This window comes from Gopherus flavomarginatus, chromosome 11, assembly GCF_025201925.1.
Source record: "Gopherus flavomarginatus isolate rGopFla2 chromosome 11, rGopFla2.mat.asm, whole genome shotgun sequence".
Taxonomy (NCBI): Eukaryota; Metazoa; Chordata; order Testudines; family Testudinidae; genus Gopherus; species Gopherus flavomarginatus.
Genome location: NC_066627.1, coordinates 46,645,162 through 46,661,626, shown reverse-complemented (window position 1 = coordinate 46,661,626; position 16,465 = coordinate 46,645,162). Strand labels below are relative to the sequence as shown.

The window sequence follows — 16,465 nt, the reverse complement described above, 5'->3', positions numbered from 1 at the left end:
TCCTGGATGTTTCAGTGAATGTACCAATGAGTTGGCTTTATTATTATTATATACTGATCCCTGTAAAATACTAAAGGCAGGATTTTCAAAGCCCACTAAGGTCAGGCCCTGTATGGGTGCATATGTATTTGTACTCTGAATCTGAACCTGGAACTACATGAATGCACACACATCAGCGTTCTGTGTATGCAAACAGCCAGATAGACATCTATCAAAGGTCAAATTTGCACACACAGGCATACAATATAAAGTGGGGGTGGGATTCCCAGTTCACGTAGATATACTCATGCTAGCTCTCACTGAGCTAACACACTAAAAATAGTAGTGTAGCCATGGTACATAGCAAGCGATGGTATGGGCTAGTGACCCCAGGTACAAACTTGCCTAAACCCCATGGGTATGTACTCAGCACAGCTAGCCCATGCTGCTGCTTGCCACTGCCCGTGCAGTTGTGGCTACACCATATTTTTAGCACACTAGCTCAATAACAGCTAGCATAAGCATGTCTGTGTGAGCTAGGAATTGTACCCCTAGCTCCATCTGTAGACATATCCACAGAGATGGTAATAGCATGTGCATATTAGAAATGCTCACACACTTGTGCATGCAGTCTTAGACTTTTTGTGCTTTGAAAAATCAGATCCTAAATAATAATGCCTCATATGTACTTATTATGGGATTTCAAAGAGCATCATACATCTGTTAGTCAAGCCTCACATCACTCATGTGAAATAAATGGTTTTGCTTTGACTCCAGGTAATCATGTGACATATGTGACTTATTTCTTATGTACATTTTACAGATTGATAAACTTACACCAGCCGTGATTGTTCACAGCCACACAGTGAGTCAATGTTACATCTAGGAATAAAACCCAGGGGTCCTGGCTCGCTGCTGTAGCCAAAAGCCAAAACTCACCTCTAACATACTAAGAAATTAACAAATATCAGTCTCCAGGTTCTTACCATCATTTCAAAGACACAGGAATTTATAAAAATTTGCATCTAAGATGCTTATCTCTGCCACAGTGATTAAATTTTAAATACCTGTCCTCGCCCAATTGTATTGTGGTGTTCAGCTTTGTTAAGTCTCACAGATCAAGTGAACAATGGATGTTGGTGCAAACCAAAAAACAGTGGGACATTTTGTCATCCTGATATTAACCGGCCCTACTTCCTACCATTCCAGTTCTCTTTAGATTCTCAGTGGACAACATATTGTAGGTCACTAATGCCTAGGACTGGAGATCAGAGTTGCTGGAATGAAAGAGGGAAGACATGAGAAATTAACAGACACAGCATGCTAAAGATAAGAGCATCGTATTTTTTGTAAAAGGAGCTATTTCTATTAATCTAAATATGTTTCTTCAAAATATTTATCTTTAATCTGATGATCTCTTAATTTATTTATAAATGTTTGCTTTGCTTAGACACTTTAGAATCTGAGCTCCTGGATAATTCACTGAAGTTCTGCCCAAGAAGAGGTAAATGACCTTTAGACCTTTGAGGAGAGGTAACAAAGAGGATCTGCACCTTAATAACACCTGAATTCTCCATTCTAGGGATTGACCAAGAGATCCTATCCATAAGCTGGTGCCAGCACTCTTACTGCAGTCACCCAAAACTTGAAAAGCATGAACCAGTGACACACTAGAGGGACCAATTGGAGAGTCTTGCATGGAGAAATGCTCATAAGCCATTTGGAGTGTAGTCCCACAAATACCTTTTATTTGTCCCTTATCTAATAGCCATATATATTGCCTAATTTAATAAAGGAGTAAGGCTTGCTGCCTTTCTTCAGCACCATGGTCAGTTCCAGGTACATTTCTCTCCTTCAACAGATGCAAATTTAAACAAGCAAAACAAAACAAACACCACGTCTTTTTTTCCCTGTTAACATAATACAAACAAAGAAAAGCAATCAGAAGAAAATGATTATTCATTCTTCTCTCATATGCCTGTAAAGAGCAGTGGTGCCCCTTAAACAGGTAACTCTCTCAAAGTTCCCCAGGCATAATTAGTTTTGTATGTTGTGTGGTTTTGTGATTGCCATTGCAACTGGTTGGCTTCTTTTCTGAGTTAAGTAAACTGTAGTTAATGGAGACAAAGGGGTAAAGTAGCCCTCTCTTGGAAACTATGCAGCAGGAAAATGAGTGATGAAAGCTGTCTCTCCATCACGGCAGTGCTGGACTGTACCTCCATGGAATGATACAAGGCTCAAGAGAGCAAACTGATGGTTCTGTTGTTGCATTTAACTTTTAATAGGAAGTGTAAAAGAAATAGAAGGTTTGGTGGTGCTGTAAAAATAATTACATAGTTTCCTCCAGCTAAGGTGTTTCTTGTCTTCAGAGAGCTGCAGCACACAAGCAAATCTTATGATCCCTCAATAGAAATCTCATTATTCTGCCTTTGTTTTCTGGTGTGATGTATTTTTCTGTCATATTAAAAATGAATGGACTCTACTTTCTGAGTCCTTTCATGCATCATTCTGTCTTCCCTTGGAGTGAGCCATTGTTTGCCACATCCTAACTCTTGTTAAAGAGCATTGAACTCACTGTGGAAAACAAATGATTGTGGCTCACAATAACTTTAACAATGTGGTTAGTGTCAACCAAGATCTTGCTAAGTAGAATGTTATGTAAGGACACAATACTAGGAGCAGAAGAGATATTTGATCAACAGAAAGTAGAGCAAAATACAAATCTGCTGAACCAGGATCATTTTGTTAGGGCTAGATTCTTCCTTCCTTACTCAATCTGGGTATTTCCTTGCTGCTGAACATGAAGACAACAGGTCTGGCACATTTTAGAGCTTCTATGACTGTCCCCAAAGTGGTGAGCTTCTGTATGGGTTTTTTTTAATTGTTTTGAGGTTCTGAGGTGATGGTCCACTTTAGTTTTGAAATTTCAAGTCTGTTTTCTTACTTTAGGCCTGATTCTGGGCAATGAGCAATGTGTAAACAGCACCAAGTCAGGACCAGCTCCAGGAGGCATTGTGACTCCAGAGACACTCCACTGAGTCACTTTTCCTTCCCTGCTTCCTCACAGGAGACAGTAATTTAAAGCTGGCCTATACTACCCCATGAATTATGAAACACCACCCACTGGTTCAGTTCCTCTGGCCAGTGAGTAGAGGAGGTGGAGTCAAGATCTTGCCCATTTCCCACCCAACCTGCTTCTGGGAGGGAGTAAACCGCTGCAAATTCTGCTGTGCACCTGGACCCAAGGTCTGGGAGCCGCAGCAGGGCTTTAAAAAGTGTGAGGTTTCTTCTTACTCCCTTGTATGGACATGGAGTCTGACTCTGCATCTTGCCCTAAGATTCCTCACTGTTACTTCCAATCATTTCTCCATTTCCAAGTCTAAGAGAGTTCAATGTCACTACATTAAACAGCCAAGGTATTCCCACATTTATGGTTAATTTCAAACTAATTGTCCATCTCGTCTACCTACAAAGCCAAACAGAACTTGGTCCCATTCTCTTGATGGATAATACCAAGGTAGTTACCTCTTAACTTACACTCTAAAGGCTTGACCATATCTATAGGATGATTTAGCCAATGAGTTATCCTCCCCTTGCATCCCATTCATAGTGAAAGCAGTATTTTTCCATGTGTCTATTTGACTGCTGTTGTAGAAGGGGTTGTAAGAAGTGGATACTGTCTGGCACATTGTCATCATAAAGAAATGTTTCCAGTCCTTATGGGGACGAAAGTCTAACTGTGACCTACAGCAATACTGTCTGCAAACAGGGAACCTGAAACAATAGCTCTGAGTGGTGTGAACATAAGGTGTGAATGACTCATCTCAGTCAGGTGTTAACTCTGAAGCTCAGTGATTACAGTTTAAATGGCAACATTGCTATGTTCTTTCAGTACTGATTATGTTAGCAGAAGTATCCTGCTGCTCTGGGATTGTGAGCAGTGCTTGTGATTTTTTGGAAAGAATTTAGGGAGAAATATGCCACTGCAGTCTGACTCCTGCACTGCATACCTTAGGGCAAATTTTACGGTTTCACCATTCCGGTGGTGGCTGCTGAAGTCTGGATGCAAAAGTGCTGAATGATTTCTTCTCTCTGTTTTCCAGCTGGTGGGCTTTGTCTATGCCTGTTACGTTGTCAGTGTTTTTACAGAAGAAGAGGACAGCTGTAAGTATTCATCAACAGATTCCTGGGCAACCGTTTTTGTAAAAAAAAACACTCTCTCTCTCTCTCTCTCTTTCTCAGGGATGTTGTCTCATGAGCTAGTGCTATAGGCCTTCAGCCAGTGAACGAAGGGGAAGAAGGTCAGGGGAAGTGAGGTGACATTTTCTTATCAATCTTTCCATCTCACCACATAAATGGCATCACTGCAACATCTGCCTGACAAGGACAAATTTACCGTGAGATCCTCTCCTCTGTCTTGAACTCCCATATCGTTTTCTCTGATTATTTTAGCACAAAGGTTTGGCTTTGTCCACTGATCATGTCTGAGTATTAGAGACAGAAACAGGGGAGCTGATTCTCCTTTTACACTGGTGTTGATTAGGAATAATGCCTTTGAGATCAGTGGACTATCAACAATGTAAACTTGGTGTAAGTGAATGGAGAATCAGGTCCAGTATGTTTAACTGAGCAGGAAGGCCATGCCCTGTGCAGTTCATGATATAAGCTCAGGATAAAATAGAGGGCAAGAATATTGACAAATAACTGAACTGAGCATTTAACTTGCAAAACAGAGGTGGTCCTGTACCTGGATTGTAGAGAAGATGAATGAATTAATTCTCCTTATGCTTGATCTGTAATTCTCTTAGGTACTTAGGGTTCAATTTTACAGTGCCAAAGGAAAGCAGAGAGCCAAAGGAAAGCCACTTTGATTATAAGATCAGCTGGAATTACCCACCTACATGTAGCTTTTTCCTGCATTTCCAAAACACCCATTGAACCGCATGATTTAGGTGCACAAAGATTGGGTCCATTGATTATAAAGAGCAGTGTAGTATGTTCTCTTTAGACGCATGTTTCTATGGGTTGCATCTAAGGGATAGCTCCTCAGCTGGTGTGAGTCAGCATAGTTCTGTTCAAGTCAATGGACTTACACCAATTTACTTCAACTGAGGATCTGACCTAAAGGCTTTATATACCAGTATTACTTCTTTGTGGCTTCTAGCTCTTCACATTAATGTGAGAAGCTTTATTCTATAAAGATTCGCTGCCAAGGATGTTTGCTGAAAAATAATGGGTTTGAATTAGATGTTAGAAGGTAAGTGAGAGAGTTTATTTCAAATGGGTTTAATGAGATATACTACTAGTCTGGCTTGCCCTCTCTATTTCTCTCTTGCTTCCTGTGTGGCTGTAGTGACCACAGTGGCTTGACTGGTTACTTGCTTAGAGCTAGCTAGCTGTTTAACAAAGGCCTGTATTATAAGTAATGAAAAAACAAGGTTTGCTCCATCATCTTTTCCCCTCTCTCACCAAGAATGTCGTCTGTATGTTTTACCCAAAGGGCTTTAGATTTAATGTTACTTTAAATACTATTTTTAAAAACATGGTTTAAATACAATGGTTTCATCACCAGAAGCCAGTACAAGTAGAATGAATTATTTAGAAACATACTGCTGTTAATTTCAGAATTTTTAAAATTCTGCTCCATCCCAGTTTCTCGGGCTCAGAGTTGAAATGCCAGCTTGAATAATTAACAATGACACACCATCAATATTTCACAGTCACAGCAGTAGATCCTTCCAGTGACCTGAACAAATTTGAGCTGCGTTTTAATTTTCTCTCCCATTTGTGGTTTCTTTTAAATGTTCCTTTGATGTGCAGCATGAAGTAATTATGAGTGCTGAGACACATTAATCAGGAGGCCAGTGCTAACGTGATTTTCATGAGAAAAAACAGCAATGGAATCCACTAACCCTGGATTGTGGGCAAGAGTGTTTTAGATGTGCTAATGCACAATAATCTATGGATGGTATCACCAGTGAATTATGATCAGGATTTTATAAAGTGATTAGGATTTTGGGTGCCTCAGTTGTTAGATGCCAAACTTGAGAAAACTTATTTTCAGGGAGCAGATGATAGGCATTTTCAGAAAAACAGGCCTCTTTAATATCTCTGGTGTTGGATACACAAAAAATGAGGCAATCAAAACTACTAGTCACTTTCAAAAATCTTGGCCAATTTTTATTTTTGAAGTTATCAGGGAACATTTTGAAAAGCACTTAACTGACTTGAGTGCCTACATCTTATTTTTCAAAAGTGACTTAGGCAGGTAGAGGCCAGATTTTTAAAGGTTTTTGAAATCAGTGAGAGGCATCTGAATTCCTTTAAAATCTGGCCCTAGGAGCCTACGTATCATTGAAAGTCATTGGGATTAGGGTCCTATGTGGCTTATGTGTTTTTGAAAATTTTACCTATGTTCTAGTCATTCCAATGTCACAACAGCAGTGTCCTGCTGTCTGTTAGAACAAAGATTTGGGTTGCTGCTGAGGAGTTCAATTTCTAAACATTTTAAAACATTTTTTTAATGTTTTTCATGCTTCTCTTTCTATTTTAGGTTGTGTGTTGACAAAATATTTACTAAAATTACCAACAACCTTTAAAAATATGTAACTGAAGCTTAAAAGAATAGTGCCACCTTCAGGAAAGAAAAATGAAATGGTTATATGGTTAATGAGAATATCCAGAGTTACATTTTTTTAAAAATATGTTTGGAAGGGATATAAACTTTCTTTCTTCAGGGTGTAAACCACATTCAAACTGATGGGATTTAAGAAGAAACTTTCCCTATGGAGAGAATATTCCATAACTTCCTATACTATTATAGTCACTGTAGGAGATCAGATACTTGGACTGGGTGGAGCATGCCTGATCCAGTCTGACATTCTCTATGAGAATCTTCCTTAAGCTGAACATCTTCAAAATGTTCTAAGCAGAATTGTCAAAGGAGCCCAAGAGAGTTAGACACCCAAGGCCTACTGAAATTTAATTCCCATATTTTCCTTTGAAAATCCCAACCTTAATCTGTAAATATATTGTTGGAGCCACATAGTCTAAAAATTTGATTAATTTTAGAAGAACCCTGAGAGATTTTCCCAGTCAGGTCATCTGGAAAACTCTGATAATGGGCAGCGGGGAAATTGTGTTGTAAAAAGTCCTTTGACTAGTTCCATTGTCATTATTTGAGCATTGGGAAAAGGAAGCATTTTGTTTTTTTTAAATCCATAAAAATATTTAAATTGAAGAAATCTGAAAACCACCAAGTTCGTGGACACTAGGGTGGTTTATAATAAGCCAGTTACTGCTGTCACTGTCTTGTTTTCCTACAAGCCAGCAAATGGCCCTTGGGGAGACAACCTTCAGAGATACTGCTGCTTGCTACCTGCTTTCATGCAGACATCCACTCCCTTATCATCGCTCAGAGTCTTTCTGTTAGTACATTTCTGAAAGGCCACGGTCTGCTTTGTCCACTTATGGCTGATGCGCTATGACACAATGTGATCATGATTTGAAGGGAGGAAGGGAGCCTCAGGGGTTCCCCACCCCCATGTTTGAAAATTCTGCAGTAGCTGGAGTTCACACACTGAATGGTTTCCTTTCCCAAGAGGTCTAGGTTGAGTGGTCTTTATAGGCAGAATTTTCCAGTCTGTATTAGGTCTCATGTACGTAGTTAAGTGCCAGATGCAGGGCTGTTGGTAATCATCTTTCTGTTCTTTGCACCATTTTATGTTAAGTCATGCCACACACCAGCTTTCCTGTCACCATCCTTGCCATATGTTTGTTTATTTATTTATTATTATTTGGGTTTTGATTTCTTTCAGTTGATTTCATTGGTGGATTTGATCCATTTCCTCTCTACCATGTCAATGAAAAACCCACCAACCTTTTGTGCAAGCAGACATATCTGTAAGTATTGGCTACTGTGCTAAGAAGCGTGTGGTGCCTCTCAGCTCAGTGGCGCAAGGTTGCTCCGTTTACTCTCTAATAGGCAGATTTCTCTAGCAGGTGTTCCCTTGTCAGGGTTTGACACTTGACGGGACAGATCCCTGGGAGGGGTGAAGTCAATTCCTTTCAACCTCAGGATGTGGTTGGGTTCAACATGTGAATGCTAGTGTGGCCATCCTTGGTTTCTAACATGGCATCATTACGGCCTCTCACAATGGAGTAAATTCTGGTCCCCCGTGCTAAGATTTGGTAAGAGAGCTTTGTGCAAGGTAACTGTATGCATGCTGGGGAAGGGTGGCAGAGAATCCTCCCCTCCCTTGCCCAGCTATTAAAACTACATCTCAGCTCTGCGCCCAGCCAATCATAACACAGGGTTTTAGTCCATTACATCTGTGCAGTTCCATGGAGTGGCCACCTAAAGACTTGGCTCCATGACATGCAGAGGCTTGCCTGGTCTCCCTGTATAGATTCTCCACTTCTCAGCCACTCTGTGCAGTGGAATGTGGGCATTTCCCCCAAGTTTGGGTGTTTTATAGTTTACATGCAGGATCATACAGGTTTGGCTTTATGAGTTCATTTTGCTGGAATTCTGTTTCCCATGGAAACAGTGGTTTATACAGACAGTCCTTGTAGTAGAGCTCAAGTGAAAGGCAGTCACTTCACATCCATCCACCTCACACTCCTACCATAGATCCCAGGGCCGGCTCCAGATTTTTTGCTGCCCTAAAGAGAAAAAAAAAAAAAAAAGGAAAAAAAAAAAAAGCCTGAGTGCTGCCACCAAAGCAAAACAAACAAACAAAACGGAGTGCTACCCCTTGAAAAGTGCTGTCCCCAAAGGGCCAAAATGCCACCCCAAGCACATGTTGGAACGCTGGTGCTTAGAGCTGGCCCTGATAGATCCATCATTGAATTCTAACTCTTGCCCTCTGATAATCCCCATTTTGTTATTCATTGCACAAGAGCTATTGTGCGGTCCACTTGAGAGCTGCTTCTTAATTAAATACTTACATGTAAAGGCTAGTATTATCTGTGCTTAGCAGCTATAGGCATTGAATTTCTGTTACTCTCTGCACGGAATCCTCAGGAGAGCACCTCGGTGTGTGGAAACTCTTAAGGAAGAATGATTTTAAGTCTGATGCTATAGCAGAATTCTCCCATAAAGCAAAAGGTGGGGGACAGGTGGGGCTGGAAGGAGGAAATTGACCTTAAAATAGATCTGGGCAGATGCTCCCAAAATGCATATGCACAGGCACACTCAAACACGCTATGTCACTGCAGGAGAACAGGTGAGTTTTGAAAAGAAGTTCAGCTTCTCATAATTGAGGGGCTTAGTGGCCTTATTAGGAGAGACGGGACTGGAGATTAAATATCAATTTTTCCCTCTCGCTTTGTCATTGTGAGATGGGATTTTCCTGCGTCTGTGGAAGCTGCAGGGTTCCTGGGCAGCTCCTTGATCTACTGACCTGGTGCAGTGGAGAAAAACTGCACTTTTGCACACAGACAAAAAAAAAGAGAGAGATTAGGTTGCTTTTCTCTTAAAAATAGTTGTGTGTTATGTGGAAATAAGACTTCACTTATCAGGGCTGGTCTACACTGGGGGGGAAATCGATCTAAGATACACAACTTCAGCTACATGAATAGCGTAGCTGAAGTCAAAGTATCTTAGATCGAGTTACCTACCGTCCTCAAGGCGCGGGATCGACGTCCGTGGCTCCCCCTGTCGACTCCGCTACAGCCGTTCGCATTGGTAGAGTTCCGGAGTCGACAGGAGCTCATTCGGGGATCGATATATCGCGTCTCATCTAGACGCGATATATCGATCCCTGAGAAAATAGTGAAGACGTAGCCTCAGTGTCAGCTTCTTTCACAACCTGGAGCAGCATGGAGAGTGTCAGTGCAAGTTTCCTTACAAAACCCTACAGTCTTCATTCAATTTCCAATCCATGATCCTCCTGCTGAGACTGTACACAGTGGTACTGTGCTGTTTAATTTGGGGTGTGTAGTTAGCTACCACGCACTGGATAGACAGCACCCATATATTTCACAATAACCACCAGATTGTAATGACTTTTGCTTACTACCAGTCTGCGCTCTTACTCCTCCTCCACACACATCTAGCAAGAGGAGGAGCAGAAGGAGCTGGACACAAAAAAGGAACAATTTCTATATACTGATGCCAAAGCATCCTGTAATCTGTGAGCAATAGGATCCCAGGCTCATTATTGGGTTCTTTTCCTGGGAGAGCCATATCTTCTGAATTCTCAGACGCTAAAGGCCAGAAGGGACCATTAGATCATCTTACATAACACAGGCCAAAGAACCTTACCCACAGAATGCTTCATCAAGCCCGTACTGTCCTTTTAATCTATAGTGTGTCTTTTAGAAAAGGACACCAAGCCTTGATTTAAAAAACTTCAAACAATGGAGAATCCATCATGACCCTAGGTAACTTGCTCCAATGATTAATTGCCCTCTTTGTTAAAAATGTGTACCTCATTTCTAGTCTGAATTGATCTAGCTTCAACTTACAACCACTGGATTTCATTATGTCTTTCTTTGCTATGTTAAAGAGCCACCTACTATAAAATCTCTTCCCCACGTAGATACCTGCAGACCTTGATCAAGTCACCTTTTAACCTTCTCTTGGATAAAATAAATAGATTGAGCTGCTTTGAATTGTGATTGTAGGCTTCCAATTAGCAGAGAACACTCTTACAAACAACCACTAGTTGTTTGTTAGTTCTCTGTTTAAAACCCCATTGGTATGCTGCATTGTTGTTTACAACTGCAATATTTAAATATGTTTAGTTAGCACCCTTTGCCACACATACACAGCAACAAGTCTTTATAAATACATGCAGGTTACAATTATTCCTATTTCAATCTGCACTGGCCGTAAGGATTATTTTGGGGGTGTTTTTTATTAAACTGCTTTTGAATACAAATGGAGTCAACAGACTGTGGAAAAAATATTGTAAAGGTTTACCGTGAAAGTTAGTTGCCCTTAATCAATCTAATTGCTGCTTGCCCATCATAGGACTGCACTAATTGTTAACTTTAATACTAATATTTTAAGGAATGTGGATACAAAGTAAGTTAGGACTGGAGGGTTTTCAGTGCATGAGCATCTGGGTCAAAATATTAAAGAGCAGGATAACAAAGGAGTTATTGAAAACTAAAAGCAACCCTCTCCCCAGGCTGAGTCAGAGAGCATTCTCAGCCTAATAAGTTTTCATGAATGAGGGTTAGGAGGCTAAACAGTTTTATCGTTCATTAGCTAAGGCTGAAATTCAGGCCATGTTTCTTTGCAGCACTGTCTTCTTTGGGGGTTGTGTGGAGAGGCTGCTCCACACAGGGTGTCAGCTCAGGGCCATTTTACAGTACTTGAAACTACTACTCAGCAAGGTCTGTAACCTGAAACAATTCTTGCCATGTGGAGCATGCAGAGCGCTCTTGAGATGTTGAACAAGCATCTATAACTAATGCTAATGCACACTTAATACCATTAAGAACTCAGGTAGCAATGCTGCCCTCTCAGACACATGGAGATTTAGACCCATCATAGCCCATTGCCATCACTTCAAACCTGTTGTGTCAGTCCATTTTTTTGTTCAAGAGAGAGAGACCATCCTTATCCTTTGAGTTTGTGAAAAGATCTCAAAGTAGAATTGTGCTTGAGCACCTCTTTTTAGATCAAAATGGTCTCAAACTTATTTCACATCATTTTGATGCTAGAAATTGCTCCCCCAGGAGTCTGGAACTGGCCCTGGGTTTCCACATGAGGTTCGCAAGTGCTTGATAACCTATCTACAAACTTGGTCTGGTTCTGTTACAACTGCACATTTCCAGTTGTGAGCATCTAGCCCAGTTTTACTGACAGTTACTGCAGCATAAAAACACCTAAATACATTATTTTTCTATATTGGTCAGCTGTTTGTTGCTAAATGTTACCGTCTTCATATCTAACAGAGTGGAGCAGTCCCTGCTATATAAGTGTGGCTGTTAGGCAACCAGCTGCTGCCTGTGAGCGAGGCAGCCTGTCCTTTCACAGCTGGAGGGACAGGAGTGCTCCACCCATCTCCGGGTCCCCACTCTCCTTAATGCTTTCTAACCAATCCCACTGTGCTTCAGGCAGTTCTCTAACATTGAGCATGGCCACACAAACACTGACACCACAAGCAGCTGCCCCTGTACAGCATTTGAGGAATGGCTAATGGGAATAGAAACCCATAACATGCATGGGGTACGCCCTGAGTTAAGGCAGCACTGTACTAGGTCACGTAGTACCTGACAGACACATGAGCAGTTCTGCCTTATCACAGCTACACAAGAAAGGCAGCCATCACAACCTCAGAGGCCATTTTGTATTAGAGATAGACCCAAAGGTACAAAACTCAGATCCAGCTTCTAAAAAACCTCAAAATAGATAAGTGCTGCCAGGAGTATTGGATCTGCCACTTTGGTTCAGGCCTATCTTTAGTTTAAGTGGCATTGTGGAAGTAGCTCTGGATACATCAGGTGAGCAGCTCTTAGCTCCCTTTACCATACTGGGATCCAGAGAGAGTACAATCATCTTCAGCTTTGGTCTGAAGCATTCAAAAAAATCAAGTTAAAAATCATTGTATCACAGCTGCTGGTTGTTGCCTCTACAGTGAATTTAATTGCAGAGATTGCATCTGGCTTAATTATTGCATTTTCTATCATACACACACACACACACACCTTTTTGTAACCTTAACATTTCACAGTTGTGGGGCATTTCACAACATTAAATAGTCATGTGAGCTTGTAAGGAATAATACTAGAATTTTCACATTCCTCTAGCAGAGCATGCCAAATCCTAGGGCCAGATTTTCAAAAGTATTTAGGCACCTAAAGATGCACATAGCCATGGAGTGGGATTTTTGAAAGTGCTTAGGAGCCTAATGCCCCACAATAGGAGTTAGGTGGCCGAGTGCTTTTGAAAATCCCATTAGGTGCCTCTCCATGTCTAAATCTCTCCTAAAATCTGGCCCCTAGTGGTGGAGATACAGTGTTGATTTTCAAAGCTTGCAAGTTCCATAGATGAACCATCCAGTGTGCATTCAGCTGTCCTGCAGAACACACATGTATATGGAGTGCACTACTGGAGGACAAAAGTTATTTTGCTCTTACTGATTCAATACTGTTTTAAAAACAGTCTTATGCAGAAAATTTTCACCTTTGCCTTCCGAGTTGATAAATTTCTCCTTCCCTTCCCTTCCCCCCAGGCCTGCGTAAGTGAGGAAGATCCACAAGCTCGATAAACCTTTTGCACCCAGCAATCAAAGGCGCTGCAAGAAATGAAGCCATCCTTGGTCTGGATCTGTGCAGAGGAAATGCTAGGATAATGAAATCCATTCCACTTCAATTTTTTTTTTTTTTTACACAATGAATGTACATTGATGAATGGCCTCTAGGTTTGTTTTCAGTTTGTGAGTGTCCTGATGAACCGTTAGTCCGTGGCCTGGCCTTGCTGACCCATGGATGGGACAGGTTTGGCTGAGATGAACAAGTCCAACAGGAACCCTTCATGATCTCTTGGGCATCAGAGATGAGCAACTGGGAAACCTCTTCGTTCCACCATGGATCTACAAAGAATAAAGTCCTGCCAATCCCAGTGGTTCAGGCTTCAACAGTTTTGTAGTTTACTTTTTTAAATGGACAAAGTCCCCAACACAGTCTCATCCCTCCCTTCCTCTGGGGGACAGGGAGGAGACTATTTGCCTTTACTGAGAATTCTCCACTCCTTATAACCTAAGGATTTGTCCACATAGGAAGTGTGGCCTGATTTCAGCCACTAGGGCAGCTGTGTTGGTGAAGAAGTCCTAATTGTAGACAGGCAAAGCCATGATTTGCTCCTGGTACAGCTTAGGCCCAATTTCAAGGCTGTGTGAGCCACACTAGTGCACATTGTAGCTTACAGCAACTTGGTCTGTTTACACTAAACTTACACTGCTGCTCCTGCTGTAGACAGGGGCTAAGGCCAAATTCTTGATGCATAAGAGACCTCTTGAACAGAGCCACAAGGCAGTCAAATTTACTCAAGGAGTGGGCCTGAGCCATGTGGGAATTTGTGGAGAAGAAGAATTTTAATTTTAAGGGGGTGGGGGAAAATAGAAGGGATACACATCACTAATTAAATTGCATTGTTGGCCACAGTAATTAAAAAAAATACAACAATGTCCTACTGGAATGGGGTGTTTTGTTTGTTTTTTAAAGCAGTTGCCCTTCTAACCACATAAGGATCAAGGCCTGAGACAAAAATCCTGCTGTGGAACAATGTAGTCATCTACTATCATGATCACCACCAGAGCCATCAATTTGTCTCACTATGACGACCCTAGTGCAATTATATTGCTCATTATTTTAGATAAGTTCAGCAAGACAATCTGCTTTTTTGTACAAAGAGGAAAAAATGAGTTTTAAGAGCCTCTAAACACATGAAGCCTGAAGCCACATTTGGCATGAGGGAGAGTTCCTTGTTTCTATTTCACTGAATTAGAATGTTCCTTGTTTATGTCCAAGGAAGATGATATGTAGAGTTAGGGTGGACCTTCTTTCCCTGCCATCCCTCCCACAAAGCAAGGATGCTGCAGGTATGGTGTGAATAGGCAGACAAATGCTAACAGGAAATACAGTGAGTCTCTGCTAATCCCCACCTAGGGTGTGTCTACACTGCAGCTGGCAGCCAACTTCCATGACAGGTAGACAGACTTGGGTCGCAACACTAAAAGTAGCAGTGTGGATAGTGTGACTCAGGTGGCAGCTCAGGCTCTTCAGCTCACCCAACCCCCTACATCTGAGCCCGAGGCACCAGACTGAGTATCCGACACAGCTGGAATGCCCACACTGCTATTTTTCACACTAGAGCTTGAGCTCTACTAGGGTGAGTCCCTCTATCTGGGCCGGGAGGCTCCATCCCAGCTGCGGTGTAGACCTAACCTTAGCTATCCATTGGAATTTAAAGACTAGACTGAGTAGGTGCCACCTTGTAAGTCCATGGCAATAGTGTCCCTGGAATTAACGGCCTGGAGGACCTTCCTCATCCCACTCCATGCAAGATCAGGTTCTACGACAAAGGGAAGCTGTGGTGCCCAAGCACTGAATGGGGCAGATGCTCCTGAGAGAGAGAGTCAGGACAAGCTACTAGGGGACTTTATTTTACAACTTAGAAACCAATGGAGGGAAAAGGAGGTTATAATCATTAGCAAAGGCACAAAATCACTTACAAGTTTCTGGTGCACTAATTCCATTCATTGTATGCCCGTGCAATAATCTATCTTGCTAACATGGGAAACTACGTTTAATTCACGGTCTGTTGTGTTATAGAATGAAGAGCAATTGAAGGTTTCAGCCTCTGGCTCCTGTTATAGTTAGGTTAATGGTGCCCTCTGCTGGCTAAAAACATAATTTAAGCAGACTAAAATCCACACTTATCTTTTGCCTGGCATTGTAAAAGGACATATACTTGTGTGACGATGCGTGAAACTAGGTAGCCTTTCACAGCTGAAAGAAATGGCCTACACTGGATTAACTTTAAAAGAAGATTTGTCAGGATCTCAGTTTCTATCCTAATTATATTCATCAAAAACACTGTGATCCTCTTGCTAATAAATGAGCCAAGTTCTGAATTGAAGCTGGTTCTTACTCTTGAACAACCTTTTAAGTCAGTTTTGAGGTTTAAAATATTCCTTTTCAGATTAATACAACTATTTAAACTAGGCACAACCCCCAGATTAGTTAGAAATGCATATTAGAGCCATTGTGGGTTTGTAATGGATGCAAACAGCCTTGTAAGTACAAAAGTTCACTTCTATGGTAGTGCTGAAATCTATGAACACTCGACCCATCTCCACTGATTAGCATCCAAGGAAAGATTTTAGCAGTTCAAATATCAATTCCTCTTGCCTCTGCGTATTGTTAGGTGGAATAATATCCCCTGCATCTGCAAGGAGGAGGTGTGATGGAGCATGTCCTCCATCTGGGCTCTGGGAAGACGCCAGCCAGCTTAACTGGGGTCACCTAGATATAGCCGAGGCCTGCAGTCCTGTTAGGTGTTTAGGAGCATGGAACCAGACAAAGGCTGTAGTGACTGGGGAGAAGATGCAGTTGATCCTCAGTCTCAGCTGATATGCATAAAAGGAAGACAAATGCTTGACTCAAGGGATACAAAATAGTGTGGTCCTGCTTACATCTTAGAAGAGGTAGGATGTTTTGTTGGAGTCTGGTTCATGCCCCCAGACAGGGGAAGAGCTCTGTTTACTCTGAAAGGTAGCTATGGACATCATTCCATTCCCCCACAACAATCTGGTACTGGAGGATATGGGCTAGCAGACTTAGTAACCCTACAATCTGATGCAGCAAGCCAGCCCTCGGATCCCAGCCTTGATGGAATGTTGCACTAAAGCATTTTATAGGCCAGACTACATGAGCGACCAGTCTAAAGAGGTAACAGAAGATGCTTTTATTCCAAAACGTGAAGTATAAATCTACAGACTTAGCAAATCATTTTTTCAAACCCATG

General features: G+C 41.6%; 1 protein-coding gene across 5 annotated transcripts in view; it reads left to right on the top strand.

Annotated features, from left to right (window-relative positions):
- NKAIN4 (sodium/potassium transporting ATPase interacting 4) overlaps positions 1–13,267 on the top strand; it is a 123,855-nt gene extending 110,588 nt beyond the window's left edge. Inside the window, exons 5-7 of one of the 5 annotated variants that reach the window (XM_050918709.1) lie at positions 4,083–4,143; positions 7,797–7,881; positions 13,170–13,267. In XM_050918709.1, coding sequence (XP_050774666.1) covers positions 4,083–4,143; positions 7,797–7,881; positions 13,170–13,179 — 156 coding nt within the window. In that variant the 3' untranslated portion in view covers positions 13,180–13,267. The remainder of the gene's footprint in view (positions 1–4,082; positions 4,144–7,796; positions 7,882–13,169) is intronic. The other 4 variants (XM_050918708.1, XM_050918712.1, XM_050918707.1 and 1 more) reach the window with 4 other exon arrangements.
- Positions 13,268–16,465: the final 3,198 nt, after the last annotated feature.